The sequence below is a fragment of the Mytilus edulis genome, chromosome 3, assembly GCF_963676685.1.
Source record: "Mytilus edulis chromosome 3, xbMytEdul2.2, whole genome shotgun sequence".
Lineage (NCBI taxonomy): Eukaryota > Metazoa > Mollusca > Bivalvia > Mytilida > Mytilidae > Mytilus > Mytilus edulis.
The window spans coordinates 49718153-49736802 of record NC_092346.1 but is presented as its reverse complement, the minus strand read 5'-3'; the positions used below and the strand labels follow the sequence as shown (position 1 = coordinate 49736802).

Genomic DNA, 18650 nt, shown 5'->3' with positions numbered 1-18650 from the left:
AGAGATGGATTACGCATGGTTTAGTAGTGTTCAGTTATTAAAAGGAAAAGAATTTCAACATTGAAAGTGAAATAAGGGTATTTTTTTGTCTCGATATTTATGTTTAAATCGAGTTATATGACCGCCGGTAGTCTTCGGAAATGATGTAACATATTATCGAGTCCATGAATTGTAAATTGTTTATTTCAGACTTTTTATAATTTTGATTTACGTTTAAGTATGTTATAACTCTAATGAGAGAACTTAAGTCAAATCGTGGAACATGGATTTGACAGATAATGCCCCTTCAACAGTCTAGTCAGCATTAGTAATGATATGAAGGGTATTTCGATAGATGATACAGAGTGAATGTAGTCTTAATATACAGACGACGCATTATTTATTCTTGATAGATTTACTTATTTTACAATTATCTGCTGTCTGCCTGAGATATATAACTGAAACTTAACTCAGTAATACTAAAGTTTATTACAACTAGTACTTTTTGTAATGCTTTATGAATTCTACAAATAAAATGATTTATTGCGTTTAAAAAGTCTGATACGCATATAAATATTGTTACAGGGTAATAATTAATAACTCAAAACAAAACAATCGTTATCCGTTCGAGTGTTATATATTTTGAATGATTGAACTTGTGGCATTTTCGTTGCGCTTATGAGTATGTAAATTGATCTGAATGGTAATGTTTTTTTAAACACTACTTTTAACAATAACTTTATTCATGGTAGTTATTCAGTGTTTTCTCATGGCATTTATAGTTGTCAACAAGGTCTATCTGAAAAAGAACAATAATAAAGGTTTTTATTCAGATTGTATATAAGACTTCAACAAAATTTAGGTTGAAACGACGAATCTGTTCAAATAATTGTCTCTGGAATCATTGATACAATTATCGATATACACTCTTTGACAAAAATTTAAAAAAGCAAGTATTTCTTTAAAAGTAAAATTGTAAAAATAAGTGTCTAAACTGAAAGATACAGGTATATTTTTTTAATCATGGAAGTATTATATCGACAATATAATACTTCCACGGTTTAATCGAATTTGATTGTTAACAAACTGGTTAATATTTTTTGTTTATAATTTTAAAAATATGTTTTCGTCAGTTTTCGTGTTTCTGATTTATGACTATAATATGAGTACTGTTATGCAACATTGCAAAGTTTTGTCCCTAGCCTCTTCGACCAATAAAACGACTTAAATTTAATGTGAGGCATGAAAGGTTTGTCAATAGTACCAATATCATTAAATCCCTAAATGGTTAAGGTCATGTCTTGGCCGAAAGACTTATCTTTCAGAGCGACATCGCTTGACCTCGTCGTGCTCGCATTGCGAAACACTTTGTTTAAATTTTAGTCTTAACATAGGTTTCCCCAAGTTTGATTTCCGACGTCTTGCTAAGAAAATGAGAAGATATTCGCGTATTAATAATTGTGTTCCGGAAACGATGATGGTATACCCAATATTGTGATATGGAATATCGTTGTTTTAAACGACAGTATAAGTGCATAAACAACAACAATTTGTATCTGCATTTACAAATAGCTTAAATGGCGTGCACATTAAAGTAATATGAAACCTCAAATTAAAAAAAATTATGCATACGTTTTTTTTATGATAAAATGGATGGTTTTCATTCTTAAACTTATGTACATATACTTTTTTCTGAAGAACATTCTTTAATTTGTCCACATTTCGGAGAAGTTGACTTTATTTTCAAATGCATGCTTCCAGGTAGCAATTCGCCGACATATTTTTCGTATACAGAGTGACCTTAGCGTGAACCTTTTCGTAAAAAAAAAATTCCGGAGATCGCAATACACGTTAGACCTGTCACTGAAATAAACTATTATCTGATTGTACATGTTAAACACGTGCTCAATATCCATGCTTATTTGTTGTTTACTATAAAGTGACAATCGGTTAACTTCGGCTTCAAAACACGGCAAGTAATGAGATGCCATAATTTCACATCTTAACAAATGGAGAGAAAAACACGATTATACGATACATTTGCGTAATAAATGATAAAATCGTGCACAGAAGACTAAGTTAATGATATATACATGCATTGGTTCAAGAATTGGATAAACCATTATTTTTCACTCGTTTCATATGACTTTAAACTTACTTTCACTTGTAAGTTGTATTATTAATTTCGTTTTTTTCTTCGGTCAAGGAATAAACATAATTAAAAATATATTGTGAATTCTTGTATCATGATCTTTAACCAGTCGTGGTCAGAAGTAAAATCACAAAAAGACTGAACTCAGAGGAAAATCCAATCGAAAAGTCCATAATCACATGGCAAAATCAAATGACAAAACCCATCAAAAACGATTGAACAAGAACTGTCATATTCCTGGCTTGGTACAGACATTTTCAAATGTAGAAAATGAAGGATTAAACCTGGTTTTATAGCGCTAAACCTCTCACTTCGGGCCTCAAACAATATTGTTTTTGTTTGCAAGAAACACTACATTGACTGCCTGATTAAGGAACTGGGGATAAATAACACACTTGGAAATCCTACATATACACTAAGTACGCTTACGAAGCAGGAGATCCTGGAAAACCCCAAATCGGTTCTAATCTCCTTTGTTTTTAATCCAAAGGATGAAGACCAGGATCTTCCATCCTTATATTGGATTCCTTAGCTTCACAAGAATCCTTATAAGGAAAGGTATATTGCAGGTTCTTCCAAGTGTTCCACTAAACCCCTTTCTAAAGTTCTTACTACCATACTCACTGCAGTCAAAGAAGGACTTCAGAAATATTCCGAAACGACATATTCAAGAAGTGGTGTTAATCAGATGTTGATACTGAAAAATTCTAAAGAGTTATTGGTGAATTTACAATCTCAATCATTAAAACATTGTACCAACATTAACACCTTTGAGTTTGCAACTCTTTATACCACTATTCCACATACTAAACTTAAAGCTCGACTGAAAGAACTCGTCAGCTTATGTTTCTTTAACAAAAAGGGCACTAGACGTTTTAAATATCTAGTTTTGGACTGGAATTCAGCTTCCTTTGTGAAAAATCATACAGAGTCAAGGGAAAATATACCGACGAGGATATCACTGCCATGCTGGACTTTTCAATTGACAACATATTTGTTGAATTTGGAGGTTTGGTTTTCCAACAGACTATTGGAATCCCAATGGGTACTAATTGCGCTCCTTTACTTGCAGATTTGTTTTTATAATCCTATGAAGCAGAATTTATCCAAGGGCTTGTACAGAAAGGAGAAAAGAAATTAGCCCAGTCTTTTAATTTCACCTTTCGGTATATTGATGATGTACTGTCTCTTAATAATAATAGATTAATGGTCACTTACATTCAATATATCCAACTGAACTATAATCTGCTTCATATTTAGACCTTTTTCTCGAAATGACTACTGATGGTAGGTTGAATACCAAATTTTATGACAAACGCAATGATTTTAAATTTCCTATAGTCAACATTTCTGTGTAGCAACATCCCAGCGGCACCAGCATATGGAGTATATGTGTCTCAAATGATACGTTACTCTAGAGCTAGCTCAAAGTACGTTGATTTTGTTGAACGAGGAATACTGCTTTCTCAAAAATTGCTAAGACAGGGCTATGAATTATTTTTTTAAATATGAATAAAAAGAGTTTTGAAGTTTATGTCAGTCAAAAGACATATTTTTGATAATTGCGGTGAAACAATTCATTTTTTCTCTCGAAAGAATGCAGAAATTATTTCAAAACAATCTCATAGTTGAATGGACGAATGCTTCAAACTAACATCTTTGCAGAAAAGAAAGGTTTGGTGAAAGAGAAAAGAATTTAAATCTTTTTAAGCCATCATTAACTTTTCCATCATTTTGCATTAAAACTTGTGGATTAATGCGCTACAAAGTATACCTATTCAAGATTTCCAGAAAGTATTCTAGAAAGAAATATTGATTAACAAGCATATTTATTATGCAGATATAGATATAAGGAAATTTGGTATGAGTGCCAATGAGACAAAAAAAAAAGAGGGACGAAAGATACCAAAGGGACAGTCAAACTCATAAATCTAAAACAAACTGACAACACCATGGCTAAAAATGAAAATGTCAAACAGAAAAACAATAGTACACATGACACAACATAGAAAACTAAAGAATAAACAACACGAACCCCACCAAAAACTAGGGGTGATCTCAGGTGCTCCGGGAGGGTAAGCAGATCCTGCTCCACATGTGGCACCCGCCGTGTTGCTTATGTGATTACAAATCCGGTAAATAGTCTAATTCGGTAGGTCACATTCATGAAAGGAAGACAACTCTCCATCCAAGTAACAATTTTTAAAAGTAAACCATTATAGGCCAAGGTACGGCCTTCAACACGGAGCATTGGCTCACACCGAACAACAAGCTATAAAGGGTTAAAAAAATTACTAGTGTAAACCATTCAAACGGGAAAAACAACGGTCTAATCTTTATAGGACAGATGAAAACAATTGCAAACAATTGCAGCGGGATTGCATTGACATGTATGAGTTTTGATATTGTGTACATACCTGGCCTTTTCCATATCGTTAGTCTTGGTCTGATATGGGCCGAGGATGATACCCGGGCCGTTATGAAAAACGATATGTATCATTCTTTTTATCATATACAACCGATGTACGAAAAAGCCCAGTCTGTTACCCCATGTATGTGTTTCATGACGTATTCTATGTTTTTCATTATAAATAAATGATCGTCTTACAAATATATTAATGACAGTTGAACTATGGTCCATGCGGAATATTTCACTTATAGTTGCATTGTATATTTCTTGTTATCAGCTAAACAGATTCTTTTTAGAAAAAGAGGAGTTTGTGCAAAGAGAACACTAGTGACAACTTGCTTACATCTTGACTGACTTATGTTTTGTCATGTTTCATCTGACATTGATCCATTTTCATGGTCAGATGGTTTTTGTGGTTTTGTCTGTTTCTCAGATACTATCAGGAATATATCAGCTGTATTTGATTGAATGCATGATAGTAGGGTTTAAATGTCAGTCTGGCAGGTTTTATCTGAGCTTGATCATTTTCATGGTTCATTGAGCAAGTTTATATTTATCGGTTTGGTCAATTTCTCAGATACTATAAGCAATAGTGACAGTATATTAAGGAATGATTGTAAGGTTCACATGTCTATTTTTCAGATTTCATCTGACATTGACATCATTTCAATGTTTCATTGGTCAATGTTCAGTTGCCATGAATGTGTCAGTAGATACTCTAAATAATAGGTCAACTATATTTAGTGCATGGAATGATTGTTAGGTGAACATTTAACCTTGACAACAGTTTTAAGAAAGAAAGGTTTCATCTGTTCAATTTTCGTCATAGTGGTCTGTTTCTCAGATACTATAAGCAATAGTTTAACTGTATTTGTTTTATGGTATATATTCAACCATGATATCAGTGAAGCAGGCGAGATATTTAAGCGTATGCACTTTTTTTTTTATAGTTTGTTCTTTTTTTGTACGTGTTACATGGGTAAATGATACAGCTAGCCTAATTTCCACCTGCCTATCCCAATTTGGGAAACAATGTCATTTGTTGTCGTATGTAATATCTAAATGGTGTTCGTTATTTGGAGGATTATGTGTTAATGACACATCTTTATAGAAATAAGGCTATGTTGTACGATTGCCATTGAGACAACTATTAAACAGATTTTAATTGACGAAGATAAAAGCAATTATAGTATGTCCTTTAACAATGAGAAAAAAACTCATACTATATAAACAGTTGTGATTATTGTGAAACAATTTGAACAAGAAAAGTAATGGCCTAATTTATACAATACAATATACGAAAAACAAATATGATAGAAAACAAAGTAATTCTACTAATGCAATATTTAGACTTAAAAAATACTATGGAACTCGGGAAAAGCTTTTGTTTGAACATCTGCTGACAGAGCACAATTGTCTTAAAAGAGAGACGAAAGAAACCAAAGGGATAGTCAAACTCATAAAACTCATAAAGAACAACGCTATGGCAAAAAGGGGGGGGGGGGGGCTAAAAGACAAACAACAGTCAACAAACACAACATAGAAAACTATATGCCGAGCAAACACCACATAAAACCGGGGATGATCCGGAAGAGTAAGCAGATCCTGATTCACCTACGATACCTGTTGCTGGTGTAAGTACAAATACCGTTATAAGTCTAATTTGATAGGTTATATTCGGGGGGAAACAAGGCGGGATAGTGGTTACGACAATTGAAACATACCCGTCGCCATCTGAGAAAGAACTATTCCATAATGGTCAATCAAGTCATGCTGGAGTCCGTAAATATTTGAATGGCTGATTTCAATTTAACTACTTGGAACTATTGGTTTTAAACCTTCCTTGTGAACAACAACCCTCTATCAAGGAAATCACGATTGGAAATTCACGCCCTGGGATGTCGTATTAACTGGAAAATATATTGTAAACCAATTATTTTGCGACGTTCGCGAGAAGAAAAATTACGCGAATATAAATTGTCGCGAATATATAAAACTTGAATCATTCATTAAACTTCATCAAGTAAGTCAGAAAATTGCGAAATTGAATAGCCGCGAAGTGGTCCAGAGAGGGTCAAACGCGAAATAAAGTATCCGCGAAAATAAGTTGGTTTACAGTATACTGTATATGCAGGTGCTACTGGAATGTTGCTACATAGAATAGATTTTTTTCAATTTGGAATATGAAATCATCTGTTTAGTCGTCAGGGGCTGTACTCAACCGACCCTATTGTAATTTAAGATGAAAGTCAAGATATAATGCAGAGTAAACTGTACCTGTTGATTCCTTTATAGAAAGTTATTTGGGATAGATGCGTTCATCCGGTCACCAAAAATTGAGTTATTTAGTGAGGCATCATCTACATAGCCGAAAAAGAAGTTTAATATTAATTCAAGCTTCTTTTCATTCTTCATAAGAAACTTCTGTATGCATTCATCATCATGTGAATAAAGGATAAGTTCGGCAAGAAGAGGAGCACAGTAAAAACTATTGTTTCCCAGTTCTCCTGGGAATGCCGATTGTTTGTTGAAAACACGTCCCCAAAACATAAAAAGTATTTTGTTAATAAAGAAATCAAGCCTCTTGATATTGTCCGTTTCAGAAAAAAAATGTTTGAATCAGAGTGATTTTTTTACGATGTACAATTCTTTCCTCCCAACGACAAAACACTTGTATCTACGTTGGACATTCTTTTTAATTAGACAAAGCAAGACAACTTTATTTTTAATTTCTTGTTTTTATTTGGAGAAAAGAATGCTTGTGTAAAGGGCAGAAAAGTCAAATGTTTTAATACCATTGCAAGGTGAAAATTGGATACCAGATTTCGCCTAGAAGTGTTATTGACGATTGTAATTTCGACAGTAATTATGTGACCAGTTGTGTTATATATGAATAGGAAACCAGCACTCGCACACGTGCCATCGTCAATATTCAGATCCTGCAATACGTGTTTGTAATTGAAAATATTAGTATGAATTGGTTTAGTAAAGGTAAACGAAATGAGACTGATCGTTCAAATAGAGATGTATTTACCAGTGAACTGATTTATGATGAGGGATAATGCCGAAGTTGATGGCACCGAGACCTTTGTTGGTGTAGGAACGTTTTGGAAAGGATCGTTTGTTCTTTTCTTCTTATCCAATGCTGATCGGTTTGAAAAGTCTGTGACATACAACATTTAATAATTCAATCTCGGTCCGAGTTACACTAACTATCAATTAAAATTTAAAAAAAATCAAATTTTAGTTTTTTTTTTAATTTTGATCAAAGTTTTTTTTTTTAACGTTGTGTTAGCCTCTAATGTAGAAGGTTGTTGATATCTTTCTACATTGATATCCTCTATACACATTGAATTTAAAAACTAAATCAAATACATGTATGAGTAGCTTGGAGCCAGGATGATATTAGAAGGTAGAAATTTATGCTTCAACTCAGTGTGATTGTATTGTACAAGCTGAATAATTCATAAAATATAACCATATAACATTAACATTATTTCCAACCTCCATATGTGTTTGATAGTTACCGCGGTACATTAAGATATACCTTGTAAAATTATCCTGGCTACAAGCTACTAATATTTGATCTTACTCTTAAATGCAGCGTGTATAGCGGGTAGCAGTTTAAAATTTATATCAACAACATCCTACTTTCGAGGCTAACACAACATTTTTTGTGACACCATGGATTCTGTATTGCTTCCGTGCCAATACTTAGAACTAATATCAATGATGTAATGAAATATATGATCGTTAGCATTCGATAAAAACAAAAACAACATGTTAAAAACTGAATGACTCCAAAGCGCACATCTGATTTTACCTCCATCAGGAACATACAAAAACCGAATATTTGAGGGGCAATGATTTATGATAGCTAAAATAGTTGATTAAAAGTTAAGGATGATTGTTAAAAATTGTACGCTCAACAATTTCATCTGCCGACATGATTGAAGATAATAAAAATTAAGTCTTAAATAAATTAAAAAAGAGGGAACACACGTGTATTGAACCATTGTATGCCTAAACATATGGTAGAACGTATATACATACTCAACCCTAACATACTATTTGGCTTACTGCGAGTTGATCAGTTATCATTGTTACTCCTAAATGATGGGCGTTTGGAATCATCAGAACTGTGTTTGTTTTATCATTCTTTAGCTTAATTTCTGCATATCATAATAAGAGTAGCAATAGTGTACTTGGTTATGTGCACAGTACTTTTAAAATACATTGACAAAAGTTCGTCTAGATACTCGAGCTACGGTCATCTTTTAAAAGTTACTACCATCTTGCGTCGGTAACGACCATCATCCAAATTACTATAGTTGACGTTATGATCATCACACATTTAAGTTACGACCATCATGCTCGCATGTTTTAATTAATGACTATTTTACGAAAAATCGAATGTGCTATGTATCAAATTTTATTTTAATATCAACGCACTCACGATTAGTATGTATGAGACAACCGGTTTGGCTCAAATGAACCTTTTACTACACGAAAATGGGAAAAGAAAAACTTATCTCTAGAGTTGTCTCCCATTTTCGGCCAACCATAACTTTACGTAACGACCATCCGCCTACCATCAGTGAATATTGTTAATTTTCTAGTTAGTCAAAGGCTCACAAATTTCCAACAACTGTTTTCAGTTTTGGTTTTTAGCAAAAAAATACCTCAATAGTCCTTAAACATAATGCACAAGCTTATATACTTACACATAAAATGTTGTATCGGTTTGGTATAAATTTAAGAGAAGTTGTGAAAAGTAAATATATAGTATGATCGAACTAACTATACCTATATTTCTCAGTGTTGATTTTTTTATGTACAAGCGATAGAACTCATAATACGGCTCGGGAGGGCTCAGTCTTCATGGGGACATTAAAATCCGACGATAACGACGTGTGTTCAACCATGTAGGTTTGAAAATTAAATAATGGTAAAATTATGAAAAAATTATAACAACTCAACTTTTGTGAATTAACGCAAAATGTATCCGAATTAATTTCTGGTCTAGTAAGGTTAGTGTTGGATACAGTCATTTTTTGTAAAATTAATCTCTGGAAATTTATTCTTAAAAATATTAAGAATAATCATATTTCCAATACTACCAAATAAAAAAAAATAAAAATATTTTATACCGTATTCTGCCAAATAATACCCCAATTCTTGATTAGTGAAGAATATGATTATTGTAAGATTATCGCAATTCTTAAAAATATAGGATTATATACATATAGCCTAGCAACTGTGACCTGACCAATTTTTCATGGGAATACAGAGGAAATGTCTTACATTTTGACTTTTTAAAAGCCGTATACTACTGTTGCCTTTAATTACGTAAATTGTATATAACATGAAACCAGTAAGTTATTTGACTACTTCAATCTTCTGTTTTATAGTTTACTCAATATGGATACATTTCCATAATTATATAATTTCATTTTAATGTTTACATTTTTAAGACATAATAACGCTGTATTGTAAATAAATATACGTAACGTAATTTAAGGCAATTCTAATGACAACATACATAAAATGTTGAAATGAATTGGTCTAAGTATTTTTATTGCTATGCTAGTTCAAGTTTTTGAAAAACAAAAAAGTTGATACATGTACCAATTTAATCGTCATTTAATAATTTATTACTAATTACATAAGAACAATATATAACATTGACAGACTCAAGATTTTAACCAAAAAAGAAATAAGGAAATGTTGAAGAGGCAACACATCACATCTGAAAATGACAATTGTTTTAGGATTCATCTCATTCGTGTTCAAAAACTATTCAAGATAGTATCTAATCATGCTGCATGAAGTTTAGTGATTTAATTACGAGTATTAAAGACAGAAAACTGGCTTCCTTAGATTAATTGTATATACATGTATATTAACTGTAGAGGTTACAAAACAAAGAACAATCGTAAATGTCTCCGATATCGTGATTCAGGTGAAAATTTCGATTTTTGTTTCTTCGGAATAACCATAATGATTTTGAATTGCAAAAATGTTTTGCAACATTACTATTCAACATATACGAAATGAGGCTAAGATCAAATATATACGAAATGAGGCTAAGATCAAATGCTGCAGTAATATCTGCAGAATCATCTTCTGAGAGTTACAAGACTTCCTTGTTATTTCTGATGTGGGGAAAAAGAACATGGATGTTGTCAGGACTAACTGTTTGATTTGAATTTTACATACATTGTTTTGGATTAAAAGCATGATTGGTTATAAATATTAAATGAATTTGATTGTTTAAATTTGAAAAAAACGGACAATAAATTTTGTCAAAATTTTGAATTATTCAAAACTATTTCAGCGGATCAGATGTTGATAAACCGAAAGGTGTCTGTGTTAAAAAAAAAAAAGGGGGGGGGACAGTAAAAATGACACACCACTATAAAAATCAAATGCGTCCGATGCTCTTTCCTGGATTTAACCTTCATCAGAAATTCTCAAACCAAAATACTAATATGTAAAAGCCAATGATGAATAAGAATAAAAATAGTTAAAGGTCTATATGCCCAAAAGAGACCTCAAAATAATAGCTATAGTTTTATCTAAGTTAATTTTCCCGAATTTCTTTTTTCATAAACCATTTTTGAAAAGTTTGTTATAAAATCATGTCAGTACCGGTGTACCACCTATAGAACTGACGATACCCTCGGGGACTGATAGTTTACCAGTAGTGAAATTGACACAGTGTTGTGAAAAAACAAAACAAAAGTTATACATACTGATAGTGCTTAGAAAACATGGTCCGTTAAAAAAAATCATCTTGTCCACCAAAGTCTCCTCCAAAGTTATCAAAGCCTCCATCACCAAAGTTATCAAAACCTCCACCACCAAAGTTATCAAAGCCTCCACCAAATTCATCAAAGCCTCCATCAAAGTCATCGTCATCATCTGGTATTATAAGGTTCACTCGTTCGAAAGAATCTCCTCCTCCTCCACCACCAAAATTACCACCAAAATTGCCGCCTCCTCCTCCTCCATTAAACAAACTGCCGAGTAAGCCAACCCCTACTGCTGCACGTGCTAGGTTTCCTAAGTTCGCACCAGCTGCGGCACCTGCAGCACCTGCCCCTCCTAATGCCCCACCTAACAAGCCAAACTGTCCATCTGTTGTTGCTAAAAGCAAACACAGAACACAGGAAAATAAAAGTATATTCATCCTGACCTGCATTGAGCTAACCACTAGTGTTATTTTATTTTAATCTGATATATATACAATAAGAGGTCAATGTCAGAAAATCTGTCAGCTTTTTGTATGAGGCGCAGAAATTAGGGAATGCGAGGTTAATTAATCACTTCAACAGTTCAAAATTGAATGCAAAAACGTTGATATTTTTCTGACATTGAGAAAATATTGTTTTTATACTGCAGCTTACAATTATAACGGTTGCATTTATGAAAATGTAAACAAAAAGCCCAACTTTTTTTCCATCCCTAAATGACCCACAAATAGTTAAGAAAAGGACGCGACATGAAATTGATATTGCACGAAATACTTTTATGTTACTAAATTTGGCAGATAATGACACCGACATCAGGAAATAATCTAGATGCAGTACCATGAAATAGTAAAGACATCGATCACTTGCTTCTGTGCAATCGTGATTGATATACCTTAATTATGATTTAGTATGCGCATACAACACGTGTTTATTATATAAATACATTTAGAGTTAATAATGCCACTAGCTATTTTAGAATTAAAAATAGTGTGTCTAAAATTAAAAAAAAAATTTTGTAATAAGTTTTCACCATCAGGACTCGATCAGCAGATTGCCAAAAAAATATCATGTTTTACATTATTGTTTTTTCGTATTTATTTTGTGTCTAATAACGATACAAATTTTCGAGCAAAGAGCACTTAACTATCGATATTCAATTTGATATACTGAAAAATCATAGTTTTTTTAATATACGGATATGGATAGAATACTGCACATTGCTAGAAAACAAAAACAAAACTATTGATGACAACGGGAGATATGACTTTTTTTTTTTTTTTTTTTTTTTTTTTTTTTTTTTTTTAACTTTTTTGGATTCTAGCGTCACTGATGAGTCTTTTGCAAACGAAACGCGCGTCTGGCGTATATACTAAATTTAGTCCTGGTATCTATGATGAGTTTATTTACAACCACTGGGTCGATGCCACTGCTGGTGGAGATTTATTTTCCCGAGGGTATCACAAGCCCAGTAGTCAGCGCTTTTTGTGCTGACATGAATTGTCATTGATATGGTTATATTTATAAATTTACTGTTTATAAATTTTTGAATATTTTGAAATACTAAGGCTTTTCTACCTCAGGCATAGATCACCTTAGCTGTATTTGGCAAAATGCTCTTCAACTTCGTATTTTATTTGGCCTTTTAAACTTTTTTGGATTCGCGCGTCACTGATGAGTCTTTTGTAGACGAAACGCTCGTGTGGCGTATATACTAAATTTAGTCCTGATATCTAAACACATGGAAAAAAGTATTGCAACACCATATTGAAATTGAAATTAGAACTAATTAAACATTAAGTATCACCTGAGTTTAATCAATAAGTATCGACTCGATAGGTTCTTATCTGCACATGCAGCTACTGTACACGTAAACAGCAAAACAGATGTTTTTATGCTCATTGTTGTCAACACTTAAAATAACTAAGTTTTTAAAGTTATGTGATTGACACCTTGTAATGTGTCCTCGACAAATCTTTACTGCAGCAAGATGGTAGATTATCAGCATGAGAGAAGCAGGGATGTCGCTGCAACAACCGCACGTATTGTTGGTCATCACCATTCCACTTTAAGTCGTTTTGAGAATAAAAATCAGGCAATAAACGATGTTAAAGACCTTCCGAGATAAAGAAGACCCCTTATACCATTTGCTAGGGAAAATCAAGCATAATGAAGGTTGGTCAGAAGGAAACCCATTGCATACAATACAATCTTAAAAAGAGAGTGGTGGGCATACAGGAGCCTTCTAACAAGAACTGTTCGAGATCGACTCATCGCTATTGGTTATCGTGCGATAAGACTATTTCGGAGACTTTTGCTTACGAACAGACACACACTTTTCCGTATCCAATGTAGTGCAGAGCTCGCCAAAGTTGGAAATTAGCATCGTGGAGGAAGATCCATTGTTCCAATGGAATTCGGTTCAACTTCCTTGGCCCGATCGTAGCCCAGATTTGAACCATATCGAGCATATGGGACACTATTGTGCGGATAGTCCGCGAAAGGACACCCCAATTCAAACACATCATGAAATAAACAATGTCCTTCATCAGAAATTAGTCGATTTATGGGCAGGAATCAAAAGACGTTAAGATGCGGTTATCCGTTTGAATGGAGGCTGCGCACAGAGGTCTAATTCTTTGGCGTATAACGATCAACCATGATGTAAACAGTCATCTGAAGATTAATTTTGAAATGTCTGACGTTGTAAAGTTCGACTACAGTAAAAGTTGTAAAATGCATTTTTTTGTACAAAAAACACTTCATTTTGTTATCAAAATTGTGGTTATAAAAATCATTTTTTTTTCAAACATTTTTGTTCGTTAAAATGCCAATGTTATCATAAACTATGTTTCAATAATATTATACAAATATTTTGTTATATTTCATCCAAAAAAGGCTGATTTTTCCAGTTTTAAAAAATCAAGGTGCTGCAATACTTTTTTCCATGTGTATATGATGAGTTTATTGATAAAGTAATACTGACAGGTAGGAAATATTTATACATAACATTTGTGTTTTTCATATAATCTGCTTACCTAGTCCGAGTGGTTTACACAACGATTTCGATATATCGTGGGTTTAAATCGTTTCTTTTCAGATAAATAACTAAGTATCAATAATCTGATTAATGTGGTCATTCATCATCCATGGATTTATTGCAAGTTGTACACAAAAACTGGCTGATATCAAGTTTAAAATAACACAGGAAATTACGTACACTATTAAAGAAGTTGAAATAAGACCAAATGCTAATTATTTAAATCTGATTATATTGGCTTCAAACGGGCAGATATCCAGTTGAAATTAAACAAATAAAATGGAACTCGTTGTTAGAGAAGACAAAATTTCATAAAAACAGTCGATTGTGCAGGTCAGGTGCAAATACAAGTTGATCTTTTTGTGCATAAGCCCAAATACACCACAAAAATATAACAGATTGATCTTTTTCAGCATTTCTAACCACGGGGCAGTGTTGTTTGTTCATTCATTCATGTCTTTATATCTGGTACACAATCTCACTTCAGATTCTATTTATATAAATATATATATATATATATTTGGTTAAATAACATTTAAAATTCGCTGTACTAAAAATTGAAATATATGGGTCAAGTTAAACAACAGAATATATGTATTTGAGAAAATTTCAGAAAATTGTTTTTAGTTAAATAAATGCATAAAAGTACATTGAACGATACTCAAAAGCTATCAGATACATTTGTTAACTAAAATACAAACTGGCATATAAAGATCGCAATTGGAGTTGGTGCAATATATATAAATTGATCGGTTTTAAATTGGCAGATTATTACAATTTAAAAATTAGCTGGTGTAATGGGAAGAAAACTATCAAGAATCAAAACTAACTATATATATTTTATAGTGACTCTAACCATACAATTTAAGTTTTAAAGCATCCATACGGCTAAACCCTGTATCAATGGAAAGCATTCCATCTGGACTATATCTTTTTCATACGGAGCAATTGATGTCAAATCACGATTAAATGTTCAAGGACGGACAATTTCTTATTTAACAAGACGTCAACAATTTTGAATATTCGGTCCTCCAAATAACAAAATTTGGCAAAATATGTCGGTATTTTGGGTCTTCAATGCTAATCAACTTCGTACCTTATTTGGCCTTTTAAACTTTTTTCGATCGTCACTAATTTGTCTTTTGTGTCTTTTGTAAACAAAACTTGAATGGAAATGTTTTTCCTAGTTTCAATGATGAGTTAATTTACAATCACTGGATCGATGCCACTGCTTGATGAGGATTCCGCACCAATGGTATCACCATACCAGTAGTCAGCACTTCTGTTTTGACATGAGTTATCTCTTATAAAGTCATCATTATAAATTTACTCATTGGTTAAAACTTTTGAAATACTATGGAGTTTCTACTCCAGAAATAGATAACTTAGCTGTATTTGGCAAAACCTTTCTGAATTTTGGGTACTGAATGATCTTCAACACCGTAATTTATTCGGTCTTTTAAACTTGTTTTCATTCGAGCGTTTATGAGGAGTCTTTTGTGGACGAAATGCGTGTTTGTCGTTCAATCCATTACAAAACTTTTAATTTTTCGGGATTTTTTTATCCCAGGAATGGATTGCCTTAACCGTTTTTGGCCCAACTTTTTGGAATTTTGGGTCCTCAATGCTCTTCAACTAAGTACTTGTTTGGCTTTATAACTATTTTGATCTGAGCGTCACTGATGAGTCTTATGTAGACAAAACGCGCGTCTGGCATATTTTAATTATAGTCCTGGTACCTTCGGTAACTATTAACACCACCGGGTCGATGCCACTGCTGGTGGACGGTTCGTCCCCAAGGGTATTACCAGGCTAGTATTCAGCACTTCTGTGTTGACTTGAACATCAATTATATGGTAAATTTTATAAATTTTCTGTTAAAAAACTTGCCGACGAAACGCGCGTCTGGCATATTGAATTATATTCCTGGTACCCTTGATAATTATTTAAGCCTAGTTTTTCATATACATGTATTACAACTTTTATATTCTTTAATCAATTTCATTAAACAGTTTTGAAATATGCTAGATCATTTTGTATGGTATTGACAACCATGGGTGTATTATATAAACAATGAAAAGCAAAACAGTCCCTATTCTCAGATGGTGGTATTTAGGGCAACTACAAAAGCTGTTTGAAAAGGCTGATTCCGGACCATTATTATATCAATTAAGGTTTAAAATGAAAATACTCTACCTATAGATAAAGGCAACAGTTATATACCGCTGTTCGAAATTCATAAATCGATTAAGAAAAAAACAAATCCGGGTTACAAACTAAAACTGAGGGAAACACATCAAATATAAGAGGAGAATTACGATACAACAGAAACACATCACTAAAATGTAACACACACAGATACGAACTATTACATAACAATGGCCATTTTCCTGACTTTGTACAGGACATTTTAAGAAAACAAAATGATGGGTTAAACCAGGGTTTGTGGCTAGCCAAAATGACTACATTTCATGACAGGAATACAGTACAAATAAATGCAAGAACATTCAGGACAGAGAATTGCGCAAATAAACAATACAATATAGCACATAAACGATAAATATAATGCATTTATGCCATATACCTATTGATATATTAAGAAATATTTTGCTTTTAGAGCAATTAATTAATTTTTTGCGGATTTTTAATTATTTCAAATTTCTGTGAATATTGCGCAATTAAATTCAATATGCATTTGATTTGTAAATATGGTATTTTATTCTATTATGTTTATAACTGGGTAATATGATTTAAGAATAATAAATATCATAGAAGAACCAGAAATGGGCATCTGTGTTAATCTTGCAAAATTGGGGAATGTTCAGTCTTGACCTTTGACCTTGTTTTACACCGTACGAATTTTCGACGACCGGGTAAAATAGAAAAAAACAGACAACAAGCTTTCGAATGATATGTAATATAGCCTATCTCAGCTGGCTGCATTAAAGTAGTTAACTCATCGTCTTTTTGAAAAATGTAACTCGCCTATTTCATATGTAGATTATATGTATCAGTTTAAAAGAAATCCAAAGAATAGACATTAATATTATCGAAAAGTGAAAGTAGAGTACACCTTTCATGCGTGTTTCAGTTGACTATTCTGTCTTGAAAACGTATAAAGCAAATCATCTCGCTTGAATTCTTCTATTTAGGTGTGTTTGAATTACATTTGTTTTAATTATAAATAGTTGCCAACATATTTTAATGGTGGGTCTTTTTTGCGCACAGTAAAAAAGGTCAAAACATCTTATGTGTTATCTAGGGTTATTAGCCTGCCTATGAACAAAATGTTTTTTTTTTATTTTCAAAAATGTCCCAGTACAACCGAGCATGCAGACAATAGTTTTAGTTTGACTTAAGGCATAAAAGTATATTACATGTATATTAAATGTTGCTTAATATTTGCTACATACATTTTCTATTAAAATACAACTGGCATATAAGAATCGCAATGATACGTATGGATAAACTAAATCGGATTTCAACACAATGACTCGGTTAGCAGATTTTTTTTTACATAATTGTTTTCCGAATCTTTTCTCGTATTTCCTGTCTATTTGTAATTACATTTTTTACGTTTTTAACGTAAGCATCAATGTTTCATTATTTTCTAGCATGTGTAGTTTAATATCCATATCCGTATACTGAAAAAAATCAAATTTCAAGTGGGCATCTGCTTGATAGTATAGAGGAGGTAAAATAAGACCAGGTTGAATTATTTGAAGTGTCTGAGCAGAAAGTTGATGAACCAGGGGTATCTCAAAGAATGTTTCGTCCTCTTTCTAAAAAAAGTTCATCGGAAGGTACCAATACATTGTTGATAAATAGTCCGTATCAACTCCACACATAGTACACGATGGTCTTGAAGTATAGATTCTGGGTACTGACGTTGTCTACCTTCTTAATATTCTTTTATTTGTCTTAATGAATATAACTTGTACTGTTTAGTCTGTTTTTGTGTTTTTAGTGATATCCATTTGACGTACGTGACTCTACTTTTACATCCCCTCATTGTGTTATTGTTCTATTATAGGTTTTGTATATTTGTCTTTTATTTTTGCTAATGTGCTTTCTTTATTGCCTTTTTTGTGCTTCTTTGATACATATTTGTTTGTTTTATAGTGATTAATATTAGAACACAAAGTTGACTGCTTTACCCCTTTTTGACATTTTATCCTATTATTTCTGTTTGTTTTGTTCACACGTCATTGTCATTATAATGGAATTTGATGCGACTGTCATACAAGTGAGAGGTTTAAGCTAGCTATAAAACCAGGTTGAATCCACCATTTTTCTACATAAAAAAATGCTTGCAAC

At 32.6% G+C, this 18650-nt stretch overlaps 1 protein-coding gene across 1 annotated transcript; it reads right to left on the bottom strand.

The window, feature by feature from the left end:
• Nucleotides 1-593: 593 nt before the first annotated feature.
• LOC139516711 (heterogeneous nuclear ribonucleoproteins A2/B1-like) lies at nt 594-11775 on the bottom strand. Its single transcript, XM_071306970.1, has 2 exons — nt 11297-11775; nt 594-778 (listed from the first exon to the last, which is right to left on the bottom strand). Exon 1 carries the CDS (start codon nt 11743-11745, stop codon nt 11323-11325), a length of 423 nt encoding a protein of 140 aa, XP_071163071.1. The 5' UTR covers nt 11746-11775; the 3' UTR covers nt 594-778; nt 11297-11322.
• Nucleotides 11776-18650: the final 6875 nt, after the last annotated feature.

What these genes read in the sequence shown, in the direction of transcription:
- LOC139516711 (XM_071306970.1), bottom strand. Translation starts at nt 11,745, where the DNA reads ATGCAGGTCAGGATGAATATACTTTTATTTTCCTGTGTTCTGTGTTTG.